Source organism: Ovis aries, chromosome 21, assembly GCF_016772045.2.
Source record: "Ovis aries strain OAR_USU_Benz2616 breed Rambouillet chromosome 21, ARS-UI_Ramb_v3.0, whole genome shotgun sequence".
In the NCBI taxonomy this organism is placed as follows: Eukaryota; Metazoa; Chordata; class Mammalia; order Artiodactyla; family Bovidae; genus Ovis; species Ovis aries.
The window spans coordinates 1,542,487-1,556,449 of record NC_056074.1 but is presented as its reverse complement, the minus strand read 5'-3'; the positions used below and the strand labels follow the sequence as shown (position 1 = coordinate 1,556,449).

At 48.6% G+C, this 13,963-nt stretch overlaps 1 protein-coding gene across 1 annotated transcript; it reads right to left on the bottom strand.

Moving 5' to 3' along the window:
* Window positions 1-1,340: 1,340 nt before the first annotated feature.
* LOC101119944 (elongation factor 1-alpha 2-like) lies at window positions 1,341-4,096 on the bottom strand. Its single transcript, XM_012101582.5, has 7 exons — window positions 3,953-4,096; window positions 3,582-3,761; window positions 2,780-3,076; window positions 2,503-2,653; window positions 1,977-2,233; window positions 1,584-1,818; window positions 1,341-1,462 (listed from the first exon to the last, which is right to left on the bottom strand). The coding sequence occupies exons 1-7, from the start codon at window positions 4,094-4,096 to the stop codon at window positions 1,341-1,343; spliced, it is 1,386 nt and encodes a 461-aa protein (XP_011956972.2).
* Window positions 4,097-13,963: the final 9,867 nt, after the last annotated feature.

Here is a 13,963-nt window from a genome sequence, read left to right as displayed (position 1 = left end):
GATCAGCCCTGCGTGTTCTTTGGAAGGAATGATGCTGAAATTGGAACTCCAGTACTTTGGCCACCTCGTGTGAAAAGTTGACTCTTTGGGAAAGACTCTAATGCTGGGAGGGATTGGGGGCAGGAGGAGAAGGGGATGACAGAGGATGAGATTGCTGGATGGCACCACTGACTCGATGGCCGTGAGTCTGAGTGAACTCCGGGAGTTGGTGGTGGAGAGGGAGGCCTGGAGTGCTGCGATTCATGGGGTCGCAAGGAGTCGGACACAACTGAGCGAATGAACTGAACTGAACTCTTTGTTTTTGCCACCTCTTTTTAATCTCTTCTGCCTCTGTTAGGTCCATACCATTTCTGTCCTTTATTGTGCCCATCTTTGCATGAAATATTCCCTTAGTATCTCTAATTTTCTTGAAGAAATCTCTAGTCTTTCCCATTCTATTGTTTTTCTCTTTCTTTGCATTGATCACTGAGGTAGGCTTTCTTATTTCTCCTTTCTATTCTTTGGAACTCTGCATTCAAATGGGTGTATCTTTCCTTTTCTGCTTTGCCTTTAGGTTCTCTTTTCTCAGCTATTTGTAGGGCCTCCTCAGACAATCATTTTGCCTTTTCGCATTTCTTTTTCTTGGGGATAGTCTTGATCACTGCCTCTTGTACAATGTCACGCACCTCCATCCATAGTCTATCAGATCTAATCCCTTGAATCTATTTCTCACTTCCACTGTAACCGCAAGTGATTTGATTTACGTCATACCTGAATGGTCTAGTGGTTTTCCCTACTTTTTTTATTAAATCTGTATTTGACAGTAAGGCATTCAAGATCTGAGCCACAGTCAGCTCCCGGTCTTGTTTTTACTGATTGTATAGAGCCTCTCCATCTTTGGCTGAAAATAACATAATCAACCTGATTTCAGTATTGACCATCTGGTGATGTCCATGTGTAGAGTCTTCTCTTGCGTTGTTGCTGTTTGCTATGACCAGTGCGTTCTCTTGGCAAAACTCAGCCTTTGGACATGGTAGTGTGGACTCACCTATGAACCTTGGCATCTCGCCCTATGCCATTGTGACTCTACTTCATCACATCCCCAAACAATTCTTCCTTGTGGGAAACAGTAAGAAGGCTGCTAAGACCTGAATGGTGTGTTCACCACCCAGCGCATAAAACAGTTCCAAGCCTATGGTCCTTAAATTGGTTCTTTACCCAGAATCTCCTCACTGACCTCATGCTTTCCTTTTTGGAGGAAACCAAAACTGCTAGAAGTTTTACTACTAATTTTATTCAGTCACAGAAGTATCTCATACAGTGGGGGCTGCTGAGAAAATGGTGCGGGAGAAGGACATGCTTCATTTCTTGCTGGCCTTCACCGCTGACTTGGTGACCTTAGCTGCAGCCGCTGTCTTCTTCTCCACAGCCTTGATGACGCCAACGGCCACGGTTTGCCTCATGTCCCGCACGGCAAAACGGCCTGGAGGACAGAAGGAAGGAAAAGTGAGATTTCTGAAAAGAGACACAGAAGGCGGGGCTCCATGGCCTCAGTCAGAGGTGCTTTTCCTCCCAGGACTCAGCAGCCATCCGCCCCAGCTCACCTAGAGGCGGGTACTCGGAGAAGGTCTCCACACACATGGCCTTGCCGGGGACCATCTGCACGATGGCAGCGTCACCCGACTTCAGGGCCTTGGGGTTGTCTTCCAGCTTCTTGCCCGAGCGGCGGTCAATCTTTTCCCTCAGTTCAGCAAACCTGCAGGAGATGTGGGCTGTGTGACAGTCCAGCACCGGAGAATAGCCAGCTTGGATCTGTCCTGGGTGATTCAGGACGATCACCTGGAGGGGGAGAGGAGGGGGATCACTGCTGGGACCCGTGATCCAGGGCCCAGCCTCAAGCCGACTGGGGCCTCCACCGAAACCAGGACTGATTTCTCAGAGGCAGTCTCCACCACCACCACCACACACCAAGGGCTCTGGCCTCCTGGGCAGCTCACCTGGGCCACAAAGCTGCTGGTCTCCATTGGGGGGTCGTTCTTGCTGTCTCCAGCCACGTTGCCACGACGGATGTCCTTCACAGACACGTTCTTCACGTTGAAGCCCACGTTGTCCCCGGGCAGGGCCTCCGACAGGGCCTCGTGGTGCATCTCCACAGACTTGACCTCAGTGGTGAGGCCACAGGGGGCAAAGGTGACCACCATGCCAGCCTTCAGGAAGCCGGTCTCCACTCGGCCCACAGGCACCGTGCCGATGCCTGCACAGGAGAAGGTCAGGAGGTTAGAACCACTCCAGCCCTACCCAGTAAGAGCTGGCTTCCTGGGGATCAAGGGCCAAGGTCACCTACAGAGCTGGTAGGAAATGCCAAACTCAACGACTGGCTGTTTCTTCTGCATATCAGATAAACTGGAAACTCTGGGGGTTTGGCACTGCTCACAAGTCAGGATCTGAAGCCCAGCAAGTCAGACAGTGGACCTCATCCTCCACTGGCATCTCCCCTCAGCCTGCCCAGCCCTGGCTCCTCACCTCCTATCTTGTACACATCTTGTAGTGGCAGCCTCAGGGGCTTGTTGACTGGGCGAGTTGGGGGCAGGATGGAGTCCAGAGCTTCCAGTAGGGTCACCCCAGTGGCGTTTCCCTCCTTCCGCTCAACTTTCCAGCCCTTGAACCAGGGCATCTGCGGGGACAGGAATGCAGTGAAGGGGGAAGTGAGGTGGGGGCGTGGCTCCCGGCGTGCCCACCCCAGGACCAAGACCCATTCTCCCCCGCAACCCGGCCACCCATGGACCCCGCCTGCACTCACGTTGGTGCTGGGCTCCAGCATGTTGTCTCCGTGCCAGCCCGAGATGGGCACAAAGGCCACGGTCGCCGGGTTGTAGCCGATCTTCCTGATGTAGGCACTCACTTCCTTGGTGATCTCCTGGAAGCGTGCGGCGCTGTAGGCCGGCTCGGTCGAGTCCATCTTGTTGACCGCCACGATCAGCTGCTTCACACCCAAGGTGTAGGCGAGCAGCGCGTGCTCGCGAGTCTGCCCGTTCTTAGAGATGCCTGCCTCAAACTCGCCCACACCGCCAGCCACAATGAGCACAGCGCAGTCAGCCTGCGGGAGGCGGACATCGTGGGGGCAAGAGGTTGGTTAGGGGAGGGGGCCCCGGATGTGCTGAGAGGCTGGCTAGAGCTTCGGGCGGGCAATCCCTGGCCCCTTGCAGGCTGGACACTTGCCGGAAACTGACAAATTCCTTCACCCCCCGGATGCTGCTGTGCGCAGAGGTCCTGCCTCCCACTTAAACTGTTACTCAGTCCCATACACGAGCTTTTGGTTCCTTCGTCAGGAGTCCCACAAGGTGACTTGCTTGTCTGGGTGTCAGAAAACCTAGTCCCTGCCCCAGCCTGAAAGGAGGATGGTGTCTGGACCACATTAGAGTCTATCTTCTGATTGGTCTGAACTGAAGGTCCAAGTGGATAAGGAAAACCTTCTAAAGCTTATGATGCCCCTCCTCCCCAGGAAATAAAGCCTGAGTTTCCTCCCCGCCCTCTGCCAGCCACCTCCCCTACAGTCCGCCCTAGTTCGAAAGGGAGGGACCTGGAAACAAGGGCTGCTTTACCTGGGAGGTGCCGGTGATCATGTTCTTGATGAAGTCCCTGTGGCCCGGGGCATCGATGATGGTGATGTAGTACTTGCTGGTCTCAAACTTCCACAGGGAGATGTCGATGGTGATGCCACGCTCTCTCTCTGCCTTCAGTTTGTCCAGCACCCAGGCGTACTTGAAGGAGCCCTTACCCATCTGGGGAGGGATGAGGCGTGAAGAGTGCATTGGTGGCGAGCAGCCGGATCTCTCCTGGGGGATTCAGCCGCTGCTTCAAGACCTCACAGCGTGCCTTGCTTCCACGCTCTGCCACCAGACCCAGCCAGGAGCAGACTGCCATCCCCTGCCCCCGCCGCTCCTAGAGCCAACCCCACGGGTGGGTGCCTCACCTCAGCTGCCTCCTTCTCAAACTTCTCAATGGTCCTCTTGTCAATCCCCCCACACTTGTAGATGAGGTGCCCGGTGGTGGTGGACTTGCCGGAGTCCACATGGCCAATGACCACGATATTGATGTGTGTCTTCTCTTTGCCCATTGCGGTGGTTGCTTCCTTCAGTCACTGCTCCACGGGAGAGGAGGGTGGGGAGAGGGTGAGGTCCGCAGGTCCTGGCAGGCGGCTGCCTCTCACTACTCCTCTCCTCCTGGTCTGCCCCAGCACCCCCTCCCCATGTCGTGGCCTAGCTCAGAGCTTGGGACAAGGTGGCACCAGCTGAAAAGTAGAGGTCTTGCCAGGCTTGCACCCTGGCAAGGGTCATAATCCCAGGGCTATAGCTGGGATTTCCAAGCGGTCCTGGCCCCTCCCTCCTTTGTCCTATGTGGGCCTTCCCTAGAACATGTAAGGGCTCAGCCATTCCCCCACATTTCTCCCATCCTTCCAATTCCCCATGCAACACCTCCCCAGCCCACCCCATATACAAGAAACCCTGCCATCCCATAGCCTGAAGGTGGTCCTCTGCCCCTTGCCAGCGCCTACCTTCAGAGAAGAGGGAACAAAGGCGATCGAGCAGGAGCTGCAGCAGCTGTGACAATACTGAATGGCTGTCTTACCTGCTGCTTTTGTAAGTCCAGCCCTGGGCCTGCCTCTGGTTCCACCCAAATCTGACACCAGAGCTGGGTAGGGAATGCCACTCCCTACCCCCAAACCCAATTTTGCAGTCTTCTTCTCTGACTGATTGGATATTCGGATGAAGAAAAAAAAAAAAAAGTAAGTGAGTGTGTGGGTGGAGTCAGGGAAGGGAAGATTTGGGAAATAAGAAGAAAGATAAGAATGAATTCTGCATGGCATCCAACTTTGCATGTGGCTTCCCAAGACTAAGGTGCTTTAATAGCTGTGGGCTTTCATTCATTTGCGCAGTGCGCTGGGAAGTATAGTGCCCGATACCGCCAGGGGCTGAGGATTCGGAATCAGGAAGCGCTCATGGCGAGACTTTGTTGGGAAGAGCTCTCAGGCTCCCTGAGAGTCAGTGGTCCTTCTGGGGTTCCTTCCAGTCAGAAGTCCAGGACTGCTGGGGGGTGGGGGGAGGCGCTTGCCTCGAGGCTGGACTGTGGCTACATGGGGTTTTCTCTGAGGCTGAATATGTCCTCCTTCCCCTCCAGGAAGGCTCCTGGCAGTGCTTAGTCACTCGGCCAAGGCTGACGGCCTCCAGTTGCTCTCCATAGTTGTAGCCTGGGCCCAGGAGGCCAATACTCTAGACTTTGAGGTTCCCCATCCCATTGAGGCCCACCTCCTTGAGCGTTGCCTGCTCCTTGTTCTTTTTGTTTTTTTTTTTTAAATATCTATTCTCTTTATGTATCTGGCTGTGCCAGGTCTTAGTGTGGCTGCAGGATCTTTAGTGGTGACCTGTGGGGTCTAGTTCCCCCACCATGGATCGAACCCAGACCCCTTGCATTGGGAGTGTGCAGTCTTAGCCACCGGACCACCAGGATAATTCCCCACTTCTTGTTCTTAAATCACCATTTTCACCTTTGTGCCTAAGGAATCAAAAAGCTGGAATGTCAGAGAAGATGGATCCTCAGAAAATGTCTGTCTCTTTTCTCTCCTGATTTTATAGAAGAATCAAGGTCTAAGATGGTTAAAGTGAAATTGAAAGGGTTAGTCGCTCAGTCATGTCCAACTCTTTGTGACCCCATGAACTGCAGCCCACCAGGATCCTCTGTCCATAGAATTCTCTGGGCAAGAATACTGGAGTGGTGGCCATTCCCTTCTCCAGGAGGTCTTCCTGACCCACGGATCAAACCCACATCTCCTGCACTGCAGGCAGGTTCTTTACCATCTGAGCCACGAGGGAAGCCCAAGATGGTCAAAGGATGGTCCCAAGCTCTGCAGTGTCTTGGCCCCCAGCATTACTGTATTTCCCTCGTCCAGCCACCTTTCAGAAGAGAAGAGGCTGAGCCACTTATTCCGCCGACATCTAGTGGGGCCCTGGCGGCTGTGACTGCGGCGGGAGCGGTGCAGCCCCTGTTTCTGAGGGGCTCACACTCTGCAAGGGAGACAAAGAAGCCATTTCAAAGTATCGAGTGAGTTGTGAGGACTGTGGGTGAAGGTCTTTGGGGGGCTTCCCAAGTATGTGGGGTGAGGAGGACTGCTTCATAGAAATGTTTCAGCAAGACCACGGGCATGGGCATCAGGCTGAGGGGCTTGTCTGGCAGAATAATCTGTTATTGTTAAGGACAGTTCTGGACTCAGTTTGCCTGGAAGGAATGGGTGGAAGGAGACAATGGCTAAAGAGATAACAGGGGAAGATCATCATGCATTAATTGCTCAGAGTTTAATTTGCCTAAACTGTAAGTCTAATTATGTAATCCCCTGGCTTGAATCTCTTGATTACTCTTTATTGTCCTCTGGGGGAAAATTACTGTTCCTTCAATGAGGAGAGTCTCCAAGAGGCTGAGGCTGGAGTCGGGAAACCCCTTAGGAGGCCACTGCAGGAGTCCTGTAAGAAGGGGATATGTCTCAGCCAGGGGGTGCAGCTGACGCGTGTTCCACATAAATAGAGGGGGATTCAGAAGTGGGGGGACCAAAAGTGCCAACAGAAGCACTTGCCGTCAAGATGGGAAATGCATGCCTTTGTCAGCATCTTCTCTCTCATCCCAAAGTCAAGCTCAAGCCTTTGATACAGCACCAGAGGACCCTACAGTTAACTCTAATGCAGGGGTCCCCAGCCCCTGGGCCATAGACCAATCGCAGTCCTCAGTCTGATAGGAATCAGGCTGCACACCGCTCCTCAGGGCCTGTTGCTCCCTGCCCCTTGCAATGCCGCCCAAACCATCCCCCAAGATACCCCCAGTACCATCCATAGAAAAACTGCCTTCCACCAGGCCAGTCCCTGGTGCTAAAAGGTTGGGGACCACTGCAAGGGTCAGAGTCTAGACACTTCCTGAGTCTCCAGCCCTTCCATCCAGAGAAATTGAGCTCACTCCCTGATCTGGATCTGAAGTTCCCTAGTCTTACTATTAGTCTTGCTATGAGTCTTACTAGTTACAATGAGATAATCTGTCTTGTTTAGCCAGAATACACAGAAGAACTGTACAAAAAGGATCTTCACGACCCGGATAATCACAATGGTGTGATCACTCATCTAGAGCCAGACATCCTGGAATGTGAAGTTAAGTGGGCCTTAGAAAGCATCACTACGAACAAAGCTAGTGGAGGTGATGGAATTCCAGTAGAGCTGTTTCAAATCCTGAAAGATGATGCTCTGAAAGTGCTGCACTCAATATGTCAGCAAATTTGGAAAACTCAGCAGTGGCCACAGGACTGGAAAAAGTCAGTTTTCATTCCAATCCCAAAGCAAGGCAATGCCAAAGAATGCTTAAACTACCGCACAATTGCACTCATCTCACATGCTAGTAAAGTAATGCTCAAAATTCTCCAAGCCAGGCCTCAGCAGTATGTGAACTGTGAACTTCCTGATGTTCAAGCTGAATTTAGAAAAGGCAGAGGAACCAGAGATCAAATTGCCAACATCCACTGGATCATGGAAAAGCAAGAGAGTTCCAGAAAAACATCTATTTCTGCTTTATTGACTATGCCAAAGCCTTTGACTGTGTGGATCACAATAAACTGGAAAATTCTGAAAGAGATGGGAATACCAGACCACCTGCCCTGCCTCCTGAGAAATCTGTATGTAGGTCAGGAAGCAACAGGTAGAACTGGACATGGAACAACAGACTGGTTCCAAATAGGAAAAGGAGTACATCAAGGCTGTATATTGTCACCCTGCTTATTTAACTTCTATGCAGAGTACATCATGAGAAACGCTGGACTGGAAGAAACACAAGCTGTAATCAAGATTGCTGGGAGAAATATCAATAACCTCAGGTATGCAGATGACACTACCCTTATGGCAGAAAGTGAAGAGAAACTAAAAAGCCTCTTGATGAAAGTGAAAGAACAGAGTGAAAAAGTTGGCTTAAAACTCAACATTCAGAAAACGAAGATCATGGCATCCAGTCCCATCACTGGGGACCAGATGGGGAAACAATGGAAACAGTGTCAGACTTTATATTTGGGGGCTCCAAAATCACTGCAGATGGTGACTGCAGCCATGAAATTAAAAGACGCTTACTCCTTGGAAGAAAAGTGATGACCAACCTAGATAGAATATTCAAAAGCAGAGACATTACTTTGCCGACTAAGGTCCGTCTAGTCAAGGCTATGGTTTTTCCAGTAGTCATATATGGATGTGAGAGTTGGACTGTGAAGAAGGCTGAGCACCGAAGAACTGATGCTTTTGAACTGTGGTGTTGGAGAAGACTCTTGAGTCCCTTGGACTGCAAGGAGATCCAACCAGTCCATTCTGAAGGAGATCAGCCCTGGGATTTCTTTGGAAGGAATGATGCTAAAGCTGAAACTCCAGTACTTTGGCCACCTCATGCGAAGAGTTGACTCATTGGAAAAGACTTTGATGCTGGGAGGGACTGGGGACAGGAGAAGAAGGGGATGACAGAGGATGAGATGGCTGGATGGCATCACTGACTCGATGGATGTGAGTCTGAGTGAACTCCGGGAGTTGGTGATGGACAGGGAGGCCTGGCGTGCTGCGATTCATGGGGTCGCAAAGAGTGGGACATGACTGAGCGACTGAACTGAACTGAACTGAACTGAAATAGCACAAAGACAGATCAGGCGTGTAAAGGAATTTGTCCTCAGGATCAGGTAGACCTGAGTCTACATTCTGCCTCCTCCACTTCCTAGCTGTGAAAACTGACTGTCTCTGAGCTTCTGTCTCCTCGTCTGTGACATGGGGGTAATTCTCACCTCTTGCTTCCTTGAGCAGTGGACTCAGCCATCCTGTGCAGTGCCCGGCAGGTGGCAAGTGATCCGTAACCTGCGTCTCCTCTTGTCCTGTCTTCCTCCCCCTGCCTTGTGTTGCCAGACTCTGCTCACTGAGAGCCAAGTGCTTACATACAGACCAATTTGCCCAAGGTCACAGAACACATTAGTGAAGAAATAGGAGGATACTCCTCCATCTCCAGGTTTCCAGGCTTCTGATGAGCCAGACTGTCTCCTCATTAAGAATTATTATTGTTATACTTCTTCCATTTAAGCCATTTACATAGTATCTCTGTAGTCTTAGCTGACTCCGAACTGAAGGAATAATCAGAATGAAGAGGTTTTCTGACATTGAAATCAGCTGAAGGGTAAGTGCTCCTGATAGAATGACTTTCCCAGCTAGTGTAATTGGCTGTTGCTAGAAAAATATTCCCATTATTTACAAATTTGAAGGGCCCTGGCAATTCATTATGATTTTATTAGAAATAGTATTTACAATGTATAACCATAAAGTCATCAGGGTTTCTGGAATGAGATGGTTAAGAATTAGAATGAATCTATAGTGACTGTAATGCAGGCTTCAGATGAGTTAGGATGAAATAAAATAATTTAGAATGACAAGCTCAATGCAATGAGACAAATGAAGTTATATGGTCAAGATGTGCTTGTTGGGCAACTGCATAAATACAAGGGGTGACTTTGTAGTGAAAAGTTACTCCAGGGAGAGTTGTTTGCTGAAAAAAGCTAGACTATGTGGCCAAAGTTGGCATATGAACTAAATATGTCTATTAATTAATTTACCTATTAACCAAAACCCCTTGGTCTTTATAGTTAGTGAGCAGAGGTTTAGCTATGAGATCACCCCATTTTATTCAAGTTTCTAGCAGTTTCTCCATAGCAGACATAAGCTAAGTCTGCACAACAGTATCAGTATATACATATATATTTTTTTCATATGTTTTATTGAGATTTAGTACTTTGGCCACCTGATGCAAGGAGCCAACTCAGTTCAAAGATCCTGATGCTGGGAAAGATTGAAGGCAAAAGGAGAAGTGGTTGGCAGAGGATGAGATGTTTAGATAGCATCACCAACTCAATGGACATGAATTTGAGCAAATTCTGGGAAATAGTGGAGAACAGAGGAGCCTGGCATGTTACAGTCCATGGGATTAGAAAGAGTCAGACAGGACTTAGTGACTGAACAACAGCAAAGTTGATTTACAATATTGTGTTAATTTCTGCTGTACAGGAAAGTGATTCAGAAATGCCTGTATACACATTCTTTTTCATGTTCTTTTCCATTATAGTTTATCACAGGATATTGAATATAATCCCCTGTGCTGTACAGTAGGAACTTTTGTTTATCTGTTCTCTGTTATTGTCAGTATACTTTAGAAGAAAGCCACAAAATGAAACGAACTGGAGTTAGTGATGGGGAACTTTGAAGGTAAAATTTCAACACCTTAAATTTAGTCACACAGAAAAAGACATGTATGACATCACTTAAATGTGGAGTCTGAAATATGATACAGATGCATTTATCTACAAAACAAAAGCCCAGATGGAGAGAACACTCTTGAGCCTGCCGAGCTGCAGGAGGAGTGGGGCGGGGATGAAGGGGGATGCGGGGTTAGCAGATGCAGGCTAGCTTGTGTAGGATGGATAAGCCTCATGGTCCTCCTCTGTACTGCAAGGAGCTATATACAATAGCCTGTGATAAACCATAGTGAAAAGGAAGATAAAAGAGAGTGTACACGTGTGTATAACTGACTCACTCTGCCATACAGCAGAAATTCACACAACGTTGCAAGTCAAACTATAGTTTGATTAAAATTTTTAAAAATTGAAAAAAGAATTGTTTTGACTTAGTTTAGTCCCATTTCAAGTGTGTACATAAGAAGCAGGGAAACCCGAGTTTCCCAGCGTCTGATCACCTGAATAAGGAGATATCCGGTTTGCAGACCTGCACACATAAGAAATCAAATCCTAAGTAGGATGGAGTTATTTCTTGCACAGGTGCTTATAGAGCACCTTTTCTGTGGTGGTCTTGAAGCATGTGGCAGACTGGGGTGTCTGCTGTCCCCACCTCAATGGCACAAGGGGGAGGCAACACCAGACTCACCCACCCGACACCCCAGGAGCTGGAGTCCTGCCCTGAAAGAGACAAAGGACCGAATGTTGGAGAGACTCCAAGTTAGTGATTTGCCACTCAAATAATTCTCCAATTCTTAATGATATGGAAACAAGGGGAGAGGGTCCTTTTCTTTATGTTCCAGAGCTTGACAACTTTAGGGGAAAGGGACAGTGGAGGAAGCGCTGGTCGTGTCCTATTAACATGGAAAACTTTCCCTCTGAACTCTGAGCATCGTTCATTCAACAGATATTTCTGGAGCACGTTAAGCTGCTTTTGCCTAACTCCCATTTCACAGATGGCTGGGACAGGTAAAATGAGTTGTCCAAACCACACAACCAGTGTGTAGGCAGGAGCAGGGGTGGAAGTTGAATCTAGACATGTTCCTTTCTCTTTTCCTAGGACGTATTTCTTTTTATTCATTTAGTTTTCACCGCACTGGGTCTTCACCTCCGCGGACCTTCTCCAGTTGCAGCAAGCGGGCTTCTTCTCAGGGCGGCTCCCCTCGTTCAGAGCGCACGTTCCAGCTGCACCGGCTTCCGGAGCGGCAGCACACAGGCTCGGAAGTTGTGTCGAGGGATTAGTTGCCCTGTGTCATGTGGGATCTTTCCAAACCAGGGATCAAACCTGAGTCCCCTACTTTGGCAGACAGATTCTTAAGTACTGAAGCACCAGGGAAGACCCCAAAATGAGTTCCTTTCTAAAAACAACATACTTACGATAGCCAAGACATGTTACCTCCTGGAGGTCCCCTGGGCATCATTCTGGCGCTGTTCCTCATCTTAGATGTGGAAACTGAGTCTCAGGCAAGTCCTTTTCTGTCTGATTTGAATCCATAAACATTTACATGTCAGACATGGTGCAAGAAGGACCTGCACCTCTAGGAATCCCCAGGCCAGCTGATTTGGCACATTCCCAGTCTCGGGTGGCAAGAATGGCACACTCACACCCACACACAGTTAGGCTCTCACAATACAGAGATCTGTGCACAAGCAGTGGAAGCACAAGCCTTCAGTAGATTTTGCTGATTGACTTGATCACAGGTGCCTGTACTGAACATTTGTCCAACAAAGGAAGAGCCCAGTAATATTTATGTAATTGCTTTTCTTTCCCAGTGCTCTAGGGGTGACATCTCTCTGCCAAGACTGCGGTTAATTTGAAGGCTCCCAATCTCTCCTCACTTTGGATCATAAGCCAGACAGCAGCATAAATCCAAACACATGTGACCTCTAAACTTCAGCCCAGAGTCAGGACAGGGCACAGGACTGTTACCGTTGTTCAGTCACTCAGTCGTGTCTGACTCTTTGTGACCCCGTGGACTGCAGCATATCATGCTTCCCTGTCCATCACCAACTCCCAGAGCTTGCTCAAACTCTTGTCCATTGAGTCAGTGACGCCATCCAACTATCTCATCCTCTGAGGCCCCCTTTTCCTCCTGTCTTCAATCTTGCCCAGCATCAGGATCTTTTCAAATGAGTCAGCTCTTCACAACAGATTGCCAAAGTATTGGAGCTTCAGCTTCAGCATCAGCCCTTCCAATGAATATTCAGGATTGATTTCCTTTAGGATGGACTGGTTTGATCTCTTTGCAGTCCAAGGGACTCTCAAGAGTCTTCTCTTTTGAACATCACAGTTCAAAAGCATCAATTCTTCAGTGCTCAGCTTTCTTTATACTCAAACTCTTACATCTATACATGACCACTGGCAAAACCGTAGCTTTGACTAGATAGAACTTTATTGATGAAGTAACGTCTTTGCTTTTTAATATGCTGTCTAGGTTTATCATAACTTTTCTTCCAAGTAACAAGTGTCTTTTAACTTCATGGCTGCAGTCACTGTCTGCGGTGATTTTGGAGTCCCAAGAAGTTTCTCACTGTTTTCACTGTTTCTCCGTCTATTTGCCATGAAGTCATGGGACTGGATTCCTTGATCTTAGTTTCCTGAATGTTGATTTTTAAGCCAACTTTTTCACTCTCCTCTTTCACTTTCATCAAGAGGCTCTTTAGTTCTTCTTCACTTTCTGCCATAAGGATGGTGTCATCTGCATATCTGAGGTTATTGATATTTGTCCCAGCAATCTTGACTCCAGCTTGTGCTTCATCCAGCCTGGCATTTCTCATGATGTACTCTGCATATAAGTTAAATAATCAGGGTGACAATATACAGCCTTGACGTACTCCTTTTCCTATTTGGAACCAGTCTGTTGTTCCATGTCCAGTTCTAACTGTTGCTCTTGACTTGCATGCAGGTTTCTCAGGAGGCAGGTAAGGTGGTCTGGTATCCCCATGTCTATAAGAATTTAAAGAGCACAGGATGGAGAACGGTGTGGAGATTCCTTAAAAAGCTAGAAGTAGAACTGCCATACGACCCAGCAATCCCACCGCTGGGCATACACACCAAGGAAACCAGAATTGAAAGAGACACGTGGACCCCAGTGTTCATCACAGCACTGTTTACAATAGCCAGGACATGGAAGCAACCTAGATGTCCATCAGCAGACGAATGGATAAGAAAGCTGTGGTACATATACACAATGGAGTATTACTCAGCTATTAATAAGAATGCATTTGAATCAGTTCTAATGAGGTGGATGAAACTGGAGCCTATTCTACAGAGCGAAGTAAGCCAGAAAGGAAAACACCAATACAGTATACTAATGCATATATATGGAATTTAGAAAGATGGTAATGATGACCCTATATGTGAGACAGCAAAAGAGACAGATGTAAAGAACAGTCTTTTGGACTCTGTGGGAGAAGGTGAGGGTGGGATGATCTGAGAGAATAGCATTGAATCATGTATATTATCATATGTGAAAGAGATCGCCAGTGGAGGCTCGATGCATGAGACAGGGTACTCAGGGTTGGTGCACTGGGATGACCCTGAAGGACGGGATGGAGAGGGAGGTGTGAGGGAGGGTCAGGATGGGGAACACAAGTACACCCGTGGCTAATTCATGTCAATGTATGGCAAAACCCCTACAATAGTGTGAAGTA